Genomic DNA, 16353 nt, shown 5'->3' on the forward strand with positions numbered 1-16353 from the left:
TCGAAATTATCCCTGTACAACGCATACGCTCGATTGGCGGATGTAGGCGTTTCGAAGATTCCAGTTCGATCTCCTCTGATGATCGATTCCCGCGGCTAGATCACCGAGACTCGAGATCGCCCGAGGTAAGTCAGAAATCGTTCGGTAGGTGACCTTTATCGCCTTATTAAAGGATGCACTCTCTGTACTTTATACTTTTTCCTAACAAATGCTCTTATCTGCCGTGCATGCGCGCTCTTATCTCGATCCGATATCGAGTGTACACGCGGATCCCTTCCTTCGGAATACGGGGCATACTTAACACAGACCGTCATTACTTAACGGAGAGTAATAAAGTTGTATTACCAATTAGCCCGTCGTGCGAGCACGCGCATCAACGACTCTCCGATAGCCTGGTAGCTTATCGTAGTCAAGATCGTTGCGAGCCGCCTCGTTTCGGTCCCGCGATGAGGATAAAATCGGCGATCCGAAAGAGGGATAATCATTGTTATCTCACAAGAGCTCTCTCTCTCTCTCTCTCTCTCTCTTCTTCAGCTCACTCGTTTCGGACGATGAGCAAGCTGGCTGAGGATCGACACACCAGCGGCAGGTGGATGCAAAATTCGCGAACTCGGTCCCCTCGGTGAATATTAAACGGGGGGTGAAGGCAGATTACGGAGCCCCCGACAATTTTCTCGTTGCACAATGATGCGCAATAATTGTACATGCTGGCTAAAGATGTTGGCCGGCGTTGCTACAAATCCTCACTCATCGCGCCGCCCGGTTGCGGTCCGAAAAAAAGAATCCGGAAGTACGTAAGGGACGAAGGGACCTGGCCTCGACTTGTAGTTTGGCAGAGCGATTTTTATTCACAACGGGTGGCGGTAACCCAGAGAGAGAGAGAGAGAGAGAAAGGGTCGGGGATAAAGGGAGCCCTAGGGGGGATGGGGGAAGGGTGGACAAGAGATGGAAAGACAAACAAATGGATAAGTGTGAGTGTGTCCAGGAACGTAATTAATGGGTAGTTTGGCGGTCGGCTGGACAGCTGTCCTCTTTTTTCTACGACGACGGACGGAACCGTGTAGCCGACGGAACGTCGCGGCAACCGAAAAGTGGAGAATGAGAAAGAGAAACGCGGAAACCTCCTCACGGTCCAACTTAGACACGGCTCCAGACATGGCGGAAGGAACAAGATGGATTACCTGACACTACCGGACAAGATCAATTGAATTTCTATTTGGACGTAACCGCCCCCTAGGTGCCCCCTTTCGATCCTACGAATCTCTCCCTCCTCCCTCTTTCAACCCTGCGCGAGCGTTAACGTCTAATTCTTCTCTCTCTCTTTCTACAGCCGTCGTAGATCCTACAATCTTCCTATGTATTTTTCTGACGATATAATAATACCTCGTATTTTTTGCATTTTATCTTTGTAGGTCTAACGTGTATGGAAAGTATTAAAAAGGAGATTATAACACAGTTGAAATGTTTCTTTCATATCCTAACAATGATTCGATATGTCAGAAAAATTTATTAAACACATCTGCGATATACATAATTATCATATATGCGTGAATTATAAGAGTATAATATTTTCAACTTTTGCAGTAGAAAAAATATATTGTACAAACGACAAATAAGAAATATTACAATAACACATATATAATTTAGTTTCTTAAAAAAAAATTAATAAAAATTTGCACACACACACACATATATTACGTGCTTGTAAATTAAGGTAATTACAAATAACGAAACTTTTACCGGAAGTTTTCGTACAGTAGCATGTTTGATAATTTTCGCGGTGGTCCTCTCTTAATTTTTTACGCGCATAATGAAATAAAACAGCGGAGGGTCACGCATCCTTCTTTCGCTGTCTCTCTGGCGGTCTGAGTAATAATAAATGACTTCGGCAGTAGCTGTCTAATTACCTTCATGGACACCGCACAGATGCACGATGCAAGTACTGATAATCACGTAACTTTTTTGTCGCCAGTTTTTACTACGTCGGTTGAATTTGTAGCATTCAGCTAATTAATAAAGTAACAGGAGAAAGAGTTTGCTTGAAATTGCTCAAGAATGCCTATGAATATTTTATATGATACACATTATCTTTCATTTCTTTTAATAAATTGTTTCCTATATTCAAACGAAAGGAATATTAAAGTGCAATTAATTGTCTACTAAGTTGTACTATCAGATATTCTGTCGCAAAAACGATACGCAATCTATATAATTTTTTCGTACATTAATTAATTGTGTAAAAAAGATATGTAGTTTCCAAGTATGATAAAAAAGTATAATAAATCATTTTATCGTTAAATGAGTAAGCATATCATTAAATGCATTTCATTGCACAAATGTATTATTAGAAAATGACATCGATTATACACAATATATATAGATACACATTATATACATATTATAAATACAATATACAATTCCAATACATATTATAAATTGTACAATACACGTGCGATATTTAATACAGTATACCGATACAAAACGGTAACGCATCGTCTGAATTTACAATCGTGCATCGTTCATTTCTTAGCGAATGTCATGTCATTGCTTGACGTATCGCTCGGAACAAAGTATAAGCATTTTTGCAGTCAATAACCGATAATAATTATCGCGCATTCGCTGACCGATTCGCCGTCTATTGTGTACATCGTAGGATTATTTTTCTCGACAACGCACGCATACGATTACAAATAATCGCATAATCACACCTAATGACCGTGACGCGAAGAAGCGTAATGATAACGAGCGACAATAAAATAATCGAACATATCGAGCGACCAGTCGCGTCAATCGGCCGTAAGTTAGCAGTAAACATGAGGATATATCGAATACAGGTCGTAGCCGAATATAAGGTGAATCGGGGCATTAACGAGATTCGGGGTGGCTCGCTAAATACCGGCGCCACGGTTTATTTCTACACCCTCGCGCGAGATCTCGCGGGTTCGTCTGCGAGATCTCGCACGGAGAGCTCTCTGTATGTATGTATGTATATATACCGGCGACTTCGGCCAACAAACCTGGCAATGCATCGTTAGAGCCCCGACTGGCTGGCAGATAAATGACGTGGTCGCCTCAGATCTGACGTGAATGAAGCCACGATGGCTTTACCCTACACCGTACATGTATACATATATATATATATATGTATATATGTATATAGTATATGTGTGTCGGTACATACACACACACACACACACATAAGTCATACGCCATTCCGCCATCCCCGATGATCGCAATAACTACCTAATGGTACATTGAACGCCTAGCCGTGTGCAACCTCGTCGACTTTTGTCCGCATCAATTAAACGTTTTGTCGATCCCGCGTAGAATTTTAGCCTCGAGCGATTGTTCGCGGACTCTTCTCCCAGCCCCCCTTCCATCCCCCTGTTAACAAGCAAGTCGGGTAAGCAAGCCGCGTTAATGATAATTGCTATACCACGGCCACGTAAGTAAGTAGGTTTAATGGAATGTTTCGTCAACCTTGAAGCGCGCTAAAGATGATCTAGATCCAGTTTTGGTACCCGCGTGTAGAAATCGGGTATCGTAAGGGACGATTATTTAAACGAGAATAGATTTCTCTGGGAAAATATCGATCGGCGATCACTATGATTCTCTCTCTACAACGATATCCGGTCGTCCAAGGGAGTATGATTTATGTAATGGTTTTCCCAACGCGCGCTTACATCATAGCGCATGCAGGATCCCTAAGGCGTTATTTTTGCATTCATTTATGACGCTGCTTTCTTGCAGCGAGATATGTAGTATAGTTTAACGAGCGAAGCTTTAAACAACATATACATATATATATATATATATATATATATATATATATATATATTAAATACATATAAACCAATGGCGAAATGCTGAGTAAAATATAAATGATAATTATGCAATAAGATGCGATATATTACAAAAGATTGTTTTACATATTTTTTTAAAAATCTATTTTAAAAATGAAAGATGTGACTAAACATATACTACTTCGCTAATTAATATACATATTTATTATATTAAATGTGTTAATATTCTCTTTTTATAAATGCATAATTATTATTAGTGTCCAAATAAAGTGTCATAATTAGATTGTTATCGGTATCTTAATCGTGCGAAATTATTTTTCGTCGGTTAGATGGACAGTTTCTTAAATATATGAAGTATTTAATGTGCGTGCAAAATTTGGGAGTGGCTGTTACACCAGCTTACAACAGGAGAGGGTGGAAGTTGTCTTCCCTAGCGGCAGAAGAATTCAATGGTTTCCGGTACACGCAAAAGTCTCATTAACTTCCGTCACCCGATACATACGTCCCGTTTTAAAATGGATCTACGGGTTCTTCGCGTATATAAGAAGAAAATATCAACATAATATAAAAATAAATATAAAAGGCTGCTAAAATTTCGAAAGTGTCTATACATATATTCTATATTAATGCTTCATTGACGCTTCTAAACAAGTTATTTTAATTCGAAATCTATCGCCTCATTTTACATCCTTCTTCCAATATATATTAGCAGATGAATTATTTACACTTGAATGTGGAGATTTATTCCCGATATAAATTTCGAATTAAAATTATGTCGATATACATAATTAAAATAGTCACATAAATGTCGTATAAAACGATCGAGCGCGCATATAACGTATCGCTTTAATTTACGACGTTGTGACGGAACATCATCCTACGCACACCCAACGAGAAACGTCGGCGGTTCCACGGCGGATGAGCAGCTAGCGAGGCATCGTGACGTCGGCGGACTATCATCGTATCAATGCGGCGGAGATTGACAGTCCTGTCCGTGATAAATGATATTTCCAACGTTCTACTCCCTCCCGCGCCCCCTTTCGCAGCCGCGCCTTCCAACCATCGCGGAATCCATCCCCGCTGAGTTCGGCTCGTCGCGAGAGGGTGCCCTCGAGTAAGCGCGAGGAGGGAAGATATCCGCGGCGAGAAGTAAACACGTTACGCAAACAAACGCTGGATCGATAATCCCTCCTGCCTCTCTCTTTCTCCGTTCCATTCGATGTATTTATATATGTGTTCAATTTTTTTAATGCATCGAATATAAAAATAAAATATAGAAAAATGTTTCTTTTTTATCGAGAAGCATCGAGTCCTTATTAATTGATCCAACATTTTTTTTTGGAGCTATTCGGTGGGCTCATTTTATCATAATCCTGATTACTAATTATACACGTGTGGCATTCTGAGTATCTAAAAATTTATTACGTTTCAACGCATTGTTTTCTTGGATTAAACTTAAAATAAAAAAATATATTCCACTGTGCAATAGTTATTTAGCGTCCTAAATTTAGTTTATTTTCTCGTATTCTCGAGAGGAAGGTGGTATAGAAAATTTAATCGGCGTCTATAGCTTGTATGGGCAGTTTATTTTTTTTCGGAAAGTTTTTTAACAAGATGTTCTGATACGTTATAGGAATAAGGAATATATTAGACATATTAATAAAGCACGAAGAAAGAACTTATTATTTTCTCTTTAGAGTGTAAAGTTACCAGTTAAACACCGAAGAATGAGATATTTTTTTGCTCCGTTTAGAAATGCTCGTTTAAGAAAGCATTCTATCTAGATGTTGACAACATATGCAAAGTAAAAGGCGTATAAAGAGATACTTCCACTGAATGTAACACGTTAAAGAGCAACGCGCATCGCTTTGATGAATGACTGAGGCAAGCGTCAATTAAGAGAAAACATAAAAGATACCATTACTAATTACGCATGAAATTGTAAATTTAGTGAAATGTCCCGTCATTTCTGTCGTATTACGTCTCATTTTATAAAATTCTGATTTTATTCTATCCCTGTTTACAAAAATCGGAAACTATTTAATTCTTAAATTCTTTAAGACAAATAAATCTAATAAATTTAAACAAAATAATGAAATTTTGCGGTAAATTGTCATTTTGTGTTAATATATATAAAATCACGTGTGGCAGTAATTTGTCATAATGCGACATCGCAAATACGAAATATATAAATCAATCGCACAATAATAGATGCCGTCTGGCTTGATCCCGAAAATCCCAATTTTCCCAAATGGCTGCAAATGTCACCTCTAACAGTAACGAAAACTCCTTACTTCCATCGTTGCTCATATGGCGAACAATCGGACAGGGAGTACATAGGCACATATGTTACTCTACGAGATGCTACCGCATTCTATATAATGCGAATTTACGATCTAATACATTAACTAGCAATTAATGCCAAATTGTTTCTTATATGCTGTATATATTTTATCTGTTATAATTAAATTTTTTATTTTTTTGTACGCGCAAAATATATATTAAATACATATAATACAATGACTTGTAATAAAAGTCACCCACCCGTGACGTATAATTTATTAGTAAACTATTGAAAGCTAAGTTTCGGATAATTTATGATTTCCGTAGGATATTTGTAAGTGGAAAATGTTACTTAACTATAGGTGGAAAAATTGTATACTAAAACTAATTGAACTCAAGGTTATGTGAAACATTTTTAACCTATTTAGTTCCGGATTCAAAAAGAAATACCCGGAAAAAGTGAAAGTTTTATAACTTATTGTTACAAAGACGTACAGAATATGGTGAGATACTTTCTATAGAAATTCTTACATTATAGTTTCGTCCTTCGCAACCTTCTCGCGGCTTTGTATTTGTCGACAATAGATGAATTCTTTATTGGACCACTGAAGAGCAGCAGACTTGTAAAATGTCTTGAAAATTTTATTACCTGCAACATTTTAAGTAAAATCCGTCCTCGGTTTTTTCCGTACAATAGAAAAAAAACAGCGCGTGTACAAAAACGTGTATATTAGAATTTGATTATGAGTAAAAAAACTCGTAAAGAAATACAAATCATATTTTTGGATACGGATATTTTAAACTGAATAGTTCAGATCATTCTGTTTTATAATTTAATGATCTACCTATATAAATACATATTTACTTCACAATACAAGAAAAAAAATTTTTTTTTAATATATACAGGGTGTCCGGTAACTAAGGACCAATGATTAAGAGCGGATTCTCTGGCCAATTTGGAGACGATTTTTTTAGCAAAAATGTTGAGAAGTCAATAATTTGCGAGTTATAAGCGATTGAAAAAACTGGGTTTTTTGAAAACTAAACGTTTTGGAGTTAAAAGTCTAACATAATTACATTCTTCAGTTAATTTCGGGTAAAGTTTATTATAATAAAATTTTTATTTGAGGCCTAATTATAAAGATACATAATGACAAATATTGGAAAGTTGTAAAAAATGATGACTTTTTTCGACATTTTTGCTGAGGAAAAATCGTTCCCAAAATATATATATACAGCATATTTATTGCAATAAAATATCAATTAAAAAAAAAGTTAAATTACTAATTCTTTTATTTTAATGTTTGAAAAATAAGAAAGATTTTTCTCTCGCACAACGCATTATATGTCGGGGATGTCAGCAGAAATAAAGTCAGTATAGCTAAAATGATTACGAAATGCTCCCAAGTCCGGAGCCCTCGCCCTTCCCACAAGTATCGGTCCATTCTGTTTTATAATTTAATAATCTACCTAAATAAATTGTACTTAACAATACAAGAAAAAAATTTTTTGAATATATAAATATATACAGCATATTTATTGCAATAAAATATCAATTAAAAAGAAGTTAAATTACTAATTCTTTTATTTTAATGTTTGAAAAATGAGAAAGATTTTTCTCTCGCACAACGCATTATATGTCGGGGATGCCAGCAGAAATAAAGTCAGTATAGCTAAAATCATTACGAAATGCTCCCAAGTCCGGAGCCCTCGTCCTTTCCCACAAGTATCGGTCCATTCTGTTTTATAATTTAATAATCTACTTAAATAAATTTTACTTAACAATACAAGAAAACATTTTTTTTAAATATACATATATATATATATAGCATATTTATTGCAATAAAATATCAATTTAAAAGAAGTTAAATTACTAATTCTTTTATTTTAATGTTTGAAAAATGAGAAAGATTTTTCTCTCGCACAACGCATTATATGTCGGGGATGCCAGCAGAAATAAAGTCAGTATAGCTAAAATCATTACGAAATGCTCCCAAGTCCGGAGCTCTCGTCCCTTCCCACAAGTATCGGCCCATCGAGGATTATTATTTATTACGATCGACCTAACGCAGAACGCATTTTGCGTGAGAGCGCGAAGCAGCGTTCCTCTGACATTCACGTTCGGTGTATGTACGCCTAAACTCAACCGCATACGTATATATATGTAACGCGCAACAAACGTTTGTGTGCGCGTGCAGACGCGTGTCCGTTCAGCCGTTTACAATCCCCGTAGGTTTGGTCACCACTTCGAACGCGCATCATCAATCACTTTTTTTCGGACGCGCTTTGCTATTTATAGTTTGTCCGTGAGGCCGTCTATTATCTTCCGTTAAGGATAATTATTCTCGAACCGTTCTTTTAACCCTATCGTTGACGCCTTGTCCATCGTGTGTTAATCAATACATCTCACTTAAGCTCCCTAATACTTTCTCGCTTTGTAAACCATAATTTTATGATTCGACTTGAGAGCCTCTTTAAGTACATTTGTAAATATTGGTAAAGAATTCCACATAGACTGTTTTTACGACCTCGTCTAATTAGTATACAAGAAATATAAACATTTTTGTACTTTTATATTTTCGATTACTGTTTATTTTGCCTTTATATAGAGAGGATCATACAAATGATCGTTGTCTAATCCAAGTGTAAAATTGAAATTATACGATAGTGCGCATCGAATTAAGAGTAAAAAAGTCGAAAAAGATCGCAAAAAAGAAGAAGAATAGAAAGGTATTTTCTCACTTTTTACTTTAATATAAAATAAATTAACTTATAAAGATATTTGTCTGATAGAAACGATAAGAGAGCTGATTTCAAATCGAACGTGGATCAACGACCCTGCTAGCAAAGATGTTTCATACGTGCACATGGCACCCTGCATTGTGCGAGGTCGCGTTGGAAAGGGGGATGAAAGTGGGGGAGCCAACGTGGATTTTGTGTCAATAGCGTTAATAGTGGGAGGGGACTGTGCGTCACGAGTAGCAGATCAAAAATCGAATGTATATTCGGGGGTGGCGTTAGCACTGAATGAAGAAAGGCAGCTGACAGAGGTTGGGACCCCCCTGCGAAACCTCGAGTCGGACAGAAGCCAACAGAGAGCGTGCGGACTTTTGCTAGGTAGGGTAGTAGGTTGTAAGGGTAGTGCAAACCCCCTCCACCTTCGCCAAAGGACCCCATTCTGCGTAGTGCATATTGTACTAGTGCAAGTTTGACGACTGTGATTTTCGTTATACCGTGACTTCTCCCCCCTCTTTCCTCTTCCCCTCTAGGACCTCCAGAACCTCAGAGATCTTTGAAAACTGAAGCGGACATACCATTCAGTTTCTAACTATTCGGCAAAAAGACACGAGAACTAGGAGCAGTGTTGAAGGTACTACCGTGCGGACTAAACGTGTGACTACAAAACTCTGCATCAAGTTCGTCTGATCATTCGTGATACTAGTGAAATCTCAATATATCAGTGAACGAAATAAATTCGTTGCCGTACAAGTCTGTCTCTTATGGATAAAAACGAATTGTGCGTATTCCTGTGAACACATATAATACGTGAGCGTGTGTGTTCGTGTAAGGTGTGTCCGTGGCTGTGTCTACTTGCGCATATTGTGAATTGCTGTGATATTAGTTAAAATTAAATTTAAATTTATATAACAAGATGGAGTCTCCATTGGCAAACTCGAACAACTTATTGTCAATTCCGAATTTCAACGAGGATGATCTCTTTACTATATTTTTCAAAGAGATCTTGCAAAATCCGTCGCCGCAGGAATCATCAAATAATCCACCACACAACCCACCACAGAATTCGCCACACAATCCGCCACACAATCTACCACACAACCCGCCAAAGAATCTGACACACAATCCGCCACACAATCCGTCACACAATCTACCACACAATCCGCCACACATTCCACAATACCAGCCGACACATCAGCTAAGACCTCAACAGCCACCAAACCAACAAATGCAGCAAAATTCATCATTAAATTATACGCAACAATATGGTCAAGAATCGCAGAAATTATTGAAAACGATTCTGCTACACGGCAAAGAAGCTATAACAGAAGGTTACTATGCAAATCAAGAGGACTCATCGGTTTCCAGCTCCAACAATCGAATCGCCTCGCACAATTGGGAAGGCCCTGTGACCTCGGTATCGAAAACATCGCCGACAATTGCCGAGGGTAACCAATCTGTTGCCAGCTTGCAAGAGCCATATCGACAGCAGCAAATTTTTAATAATTATACCGCCGATTCCACCAGTTACGATTCTGCGATTTCATCGAGTCAACTAAGGATACAGTCGCCAAACTTTTACTCCTTTCCTTCATTGCAGCAATATCAGGACACAAACTGTAACAACAATAATAATTACAAAGAAAAACCTAGACACAGAGACAGACAAAAGCAACTTTCCTCTAACAACGGTCCCGCTTCGTTTGCGTGGGTAAACAAAACTAATGGTAAGTCGCTATATAATAATATAATAATATAAACATGTTGCCTATATGATATGATTATACAAGAAATATTTAAATTGATTTAACCGATTTAGATTTTGTATAAATATTTTATTAATTTTCTACATAGTCTCTATTTAATATTTTCTTGCATTTGCACTAAAAATAATAAAACTTGTGTAGAAAGTATTAAGTAGCCACAGTAAATCGAATACTTACTAAAAACAAATAAATAAATAAATATTATCTCAAATACACATCTCGGATATTCTTAATATTTTGTACTATTCGATAGATTCGTTTATAATATCGTAAAAGAACTGTTTCATAAAAATTTTTCATCCTACTTTAATTGAATATATTATCTATCTCATGGAACTCGTTTTTAATATAAACAAAAAAAAATAATTTGTAATATAAATATTGCAGTTAATCCAACAACCGGAATAGAGCAGAAACGCACGAGGCAGACTTATTCGCAGAAACAAACTTTCGAATTAGAAAAAGAGTTTCATACCAATAAATATGTTACGAAACTACGCCGTCTTCAGCTAGCTGCAGAACTAACTTTATCAGAACGACAGATTAAAATTTGGTTTCAAAATCGAAGAATGAAGGCTAAGAAGCATGAAACACAGAATGACTTAATGCCTTCATCTACGTCCGCACCAATAAATGATTTAAGAGCACGCATGATAACGATGCAACAGGAACAAATATTAAATCCCTCACAACAGCCGCAACCGCAACAGCCGATTCTGCAACAATTCGATGAAACATACCAAAATTATTATAACCCTCGATTTTATCACCAAGGTCTGCCTCAAATGCGATATCACAATGTCTAAAACTATATCAAAGTAAGTACGATCTTTATATTACGTAAAAATTGAATTTATAAATTATGTTGGCGGATATACATATGCGTAGAATATTTATTTCGAACTCTCTCTCTCTCTCTCTTTTGTTCCGATGCACTCATATAATTATTTTAATAAATAAATTAATAGATTTATAAAACATTGAAAAACTCTTGATTGATATCATTATAACGCGTTTATCTGTAACATATTAAGGAAAGACGAAATTGTATAATTAGTAAATAGTAATAATTTCCTAATGTATAAAGATTAATGTTGAATTTTTTTACATTTCAGCAAAAATGCAATATTGAACCGAAATGCAATATTAAACCAAAATGCAATATTAAGCATAGGAAGTTTGCAATAAAGAACCAAATGTATTCAGGTATAGACACGTCGGCGTTTTGAAGTCAGTCAGAGATAACCTTCAGAAACGCACTATGTCGAACTCGGAACACACAGTTGGTCCTTCACGCCGGTTCGTAAAGAGGGAATGCCGCGACGACCGAGATCGGGGCAGCTGACCTTGCATCACTATGATTTATGGACGAGCGAAACAACGAGCGTTCTACAACTCAGGTATCAAAAAAGCTCGGCCGTTCACACCGCATTTTCTTCGAAACATTCTTTAAATAACATTACGTTTTACCGGGAAATATTTGCACACGTCATTCTCAAAAATATTTTGACGTATAATATAAAATTCACAATTTCATGATTAATGACAATAGTCGCAGTTAGATCGCTGTCGCTTAACTTATATATACATTACCTGTACTTCGCAGGCTTATATATTTTTTGTTCGAGGCCTATAAATGAGTAAATTAAAATCCTGCCTATCTAATTTTAACAAATACCATCAGAATTATTTCTCATAATAAAGCAATATTTTTTATAATCTTTACAGTAGTTTATTTTTCTATGAATCTTTTGCCGAGAACAAAGAATATTGTTATTGATGTCATTAGAAACAATTATTAAAGATAATTACGTGAAATTAATAATATTATTTTGCATTGAATTATATTAATAATTTTGTTTCTAATTGTGAACATTTTTTTATGTATCATAATGTATCATAGCCTAAAATAGTAATATAAAAAATTATTGTGTATATAATTAAAATTAATTGTATATTACTAAATCATATATTGTATATTATTAATCATTGTCTAATAAATAATTTGTAAATAATAATAAAATAATTTATAAATAATACAGCTAATGTATAATAACAAGTTAAGCGATACATACTCTTTAATTATTTTACTATATAATAATATATTAATACAATATTATATTATTATATAATATTATATTACATATATAATTAATATATTTTTATATTGTGTATATACTTATATTCATATCTATGTACAGATATATATATAAAAATTCTACATAATAAATATATATTTATTTTATAATTTTTCGACTTTTTTGGAATATTAGAAAAATTGAAATCTTGACCTGTAAATAACAAATAACGAGTGAAAAGCAACCTAAAAAAATATATATCGCAGGATAATAATATTTAAACAAATTACTAATTGTTACTTTATAATTTTTATATCCATATTTTTTCTTTATTCGATTGAATTAGAAAAAATGGATAAATTTATAAAAAAATTTTTTTGCTTGCAAGTTTTCTTATTTTGTCATTTTGTCCGAATTTAAAAAATTAACCATTTTTTTATATATATATATACAGAAAATAGTCACAAACTATGTTGTAAATAAATTTTAAAAAATTTTATATTACTGTTGGAATTTAATATAAAAAAATTTTACAATTAGAAGCAAAATTATTTAATTATTAATTACAAATAATTATCATTAACGTTTCCAACAGTATATCAACAACAATAATATTCTTTGCTCTCAATAAAATAATTGAGTTTAATTTTACAGCAAAATAATTTGTTGTAAATATTATAAAAAAATATTTGTTTCTAGTATGAGAAGTATTGAAATACTTTGCATTTAAGCAAAATGAGATACTGGATCTAGTTAATCATAAACTTTTGATTATTTTTGCTTATTCAATATTCATATTATTTATTTTATTAAGTAATATATTTTAATCTTTGTGATATATATTGTTAAAACATTTTGACCGTGTATAATTAATGATTATTAGCACGTTATGTACTATATTTCTTGTATATAAATTACGATATACATGTGATTTAAACATAAAATACAAAAATTTCAATAACTTTTAAGATTATTAAGTACAGGTATAATATATATAAAATCAATAAGAAGATTGACTTTGAACTAAAGCTTCTTTTCGAATTATTTGTTTATCATTATTTTTATAATGGATTTAGAATATAGTTTTTATTTATAAACTTTTTATCTTTGATCTCATAAAAAGTTGGGATAATTTTTACTTATGAATATATATATATATAGATATAAGTTTTTTAAAACACATTTCACATTTTTATTTATATATTTAGATGAAAAAAGTGTTTTTGAAATAATTGAATATACTTGATTATAAATGTATATTCTTAATATTTTTCTAGTCATACATATCTGATATAACGTTATAAGTAAAATATAAGAAGTTATCAGTTCAATACAATAATTAATTTATTAAAATTTATAGCACACAAAAATATAAAAACCATAATACATTCTGTGCCAAGAGTTTTTATTCTTTTTGCACTGTACTTGAAAAAGCTTGCATAGTTAATTGTTAATGCTGTGCACATATAGCTACAACTTATCATCAACATCTATATAATTATTTAACTGCACATTCTTGAAATGTAGAAAGCCCTTGAACTTGTATAATATGAACCATGGTACTATTTTGAAACATATGTGACACTATATAACAAAATTCAAGAAAAAGAGTTATTGTTTTAAAAAAACCACTTAAAACATTAAAAAAAGAAGGACGCCTATCCACGCACGTTTCACGCTTTCAACCATCTTGTTCCGTGTGAACAGCGCAGCTGCATAGCTATCCTCCCCACTTCATTTCCTTCCTTTCCTTTCTCTCTCTCTCTCTCTCTTTCTTTCTCGCTCCCTTTCTATATTCATCCCCCAAATCCTAAGATTTTAAGCTTGTCAAACGGCAATTTTGTCATACTCCTAATTTTATGGAACTATGCATATCATTATAAAGATATTATTTTTTAAATATAAGTTCGAAATATTTTCAATCTATCATTAAAAATTTTTACTTTTTTTACAGTAGAATATATAAAAATTGAATAGCTATTTTCATTCGCATTTAATGTTAAGTAATTCTATCGTAATAAAGCTTGTGGCAATCGTGGAGATTAAAAAATGGATATGACTAATAACGAGCAAAACTCATTTGATGGTGACAGATTTACAGCTACCTCATTTGTATCACATAGGTGTGAATTTACAAAAAATAAATTAATAACAAAAATTGGATTTATGACAAAACTTTTCAGAAAAATTAAAAATAATCTTTGTTAATTTGAGTATTTTTTATTTTTCTGGAAAATTTTTATTGTAAATCCAATTTTAATAATATATATTAATTTTAATAATAAGAATAATATATATCTTGCACATTAATTATTAGAAAAATTGTATATATTAGTATTAGAATTTGAAAAAGAAGTTGGGTAACATAACGAATAAATAATTGCCTGTCAGATCATAAGCACCAGATAATGATCGATTTTGCATATGACATACAAATATTCATATAGTACATTTATTTACATATATAACATTTTAAATAAATTACTAAATTATTAATTTTAAAAAATACTGCAGTGACAAACATGTTAGCTTAAGCGGCACATATTTTTCTAGAGTTTACTTATAACTAATATCGATTTGCTTGATTATATTTCTACGAGTACATATACGCATTATATGAATAACCGTATCATATAAATACTTGTGAAACCGATGCTCATCTAAAACATCGGTTTTAAGTGTTTTATGAATAGAGGCAATTATAACATTTATTATCCGTTTTTTTCCCAAACTCTAATCTTAATATATATATTATTTTTTATATTATAGTTTTTAATTTACATGATTATTTCTTCAATATAATAATTAATATGCAAGATATACCTACATATATATATAATGCAGAAAGAATCAGTAAACGTATATTTATATATATGAGTGAGTGCAAAATTATTCTTATTTTTTCTAGGTTTAAATATTGTAATAGTTTTATAATAATTTTACGTTGCACTAAGATGCATTCTCAGGCAAATAAAAGAACTTATAAAGGAGAAGATAGGTTGTTCGCGAAATGGTCGAAGATTTAGGCGAAAACGAAAAGAGAGGGGGAAGAGGATGGAAACAGGGGGCTGAGAAAGGTTTGTATGGCAATGTGTAGGTAAACCTACATTGCAGAACGCACCCCCAGGAGGGACGGCGGCAACGAGAGTGAACCCTGAGTTTGCAGGGGTTGGACAGAGAAAGCGAGGGTCGATATTGTGCTTGACAGATAGTTTCCCATAGCTCCGACAATCCATCATGGCCGGCACGCGGATACGTATTGGTTTTTGTGCAACGCGTCTTAGCTGTGAACCTCGAATTGAATATATTTTTTTCTCTGCCAATCCTCTTGCGTAAAATTTGTTTCCGCGTGCTATGAAAAATTTTAGAAGCGAAGAAAGAGAGAGAGAAAAGCAAAAGAAATATATATGTAATAATTAAATAGTCTATTTAAAATTTACATGTATATACACCCTGGCGGATCCTAGGGGTGGTTTTAGGGTCAAACTCCCTCTCTTCCAAATTAAAAGAAATAATTGTAATTTGATTTGCAAAAATATTTTTATTAATAAACCTAGTAATTTTGTAGAAATCCTTCCTATTATCGACTACAGAAGGCTAGTGTATACGATCATTTAATTTACAAGACAAGAAAAGAGGAATGCAAAACTTATTCTCGTAGCTAATGTGAAATTATAAACTTTGAAT

At 33.6% G+C, this 16353-nt stretch overlaps 1 protein-coding gene across 1 annotated transcript; it reads left to right on the plus strand.

Moving 5' to 3' along the window:
- The first annotated feature begins 8697 nt into the window (after positions 1 to 8697).
- On the plus strand, positions 8698 to 12406 carry LOC114940471 (uncharacterized). The gene is made up of 4 exons (XM_029315180.2): positions 8698 to 8816; positions 8880 to 10549; positions 10976 to 11406; positions 11704 to 12406. Exons 2-3 carry the CDS (start codon positions 9739 to 9741, stop codon positions 11392 to 11394), a joined length of 1230 nt encoding a protein of 409 aa, XP_029171013.2. The 5' UTR covers positions 8698 to 8816; positions 8880 to 9738; the 3' UTR covers positions 11395 to 11406; positions 11704 to 12406.
- The last annotated feature ends 3947 nt before the right edge of the window (positions 12407 to 16353 follow it).

Source organism: Nylanderia fulva, unplaced genomic scaffold, assembly GCF_048542155.1.
Source record: "Nylanderia fulva isolate GAGA-0341 unplaced genomic scaffold, ASM4854215v1 Scaffold16, whole genome shotgun sequence".
NCBI classification, from domain to species: Eukaryota; Metazoa; Arthropoda; class Insecta; order Hymenoptera; family Formicidae; genus Nylanderia; species Nylanderia fulva.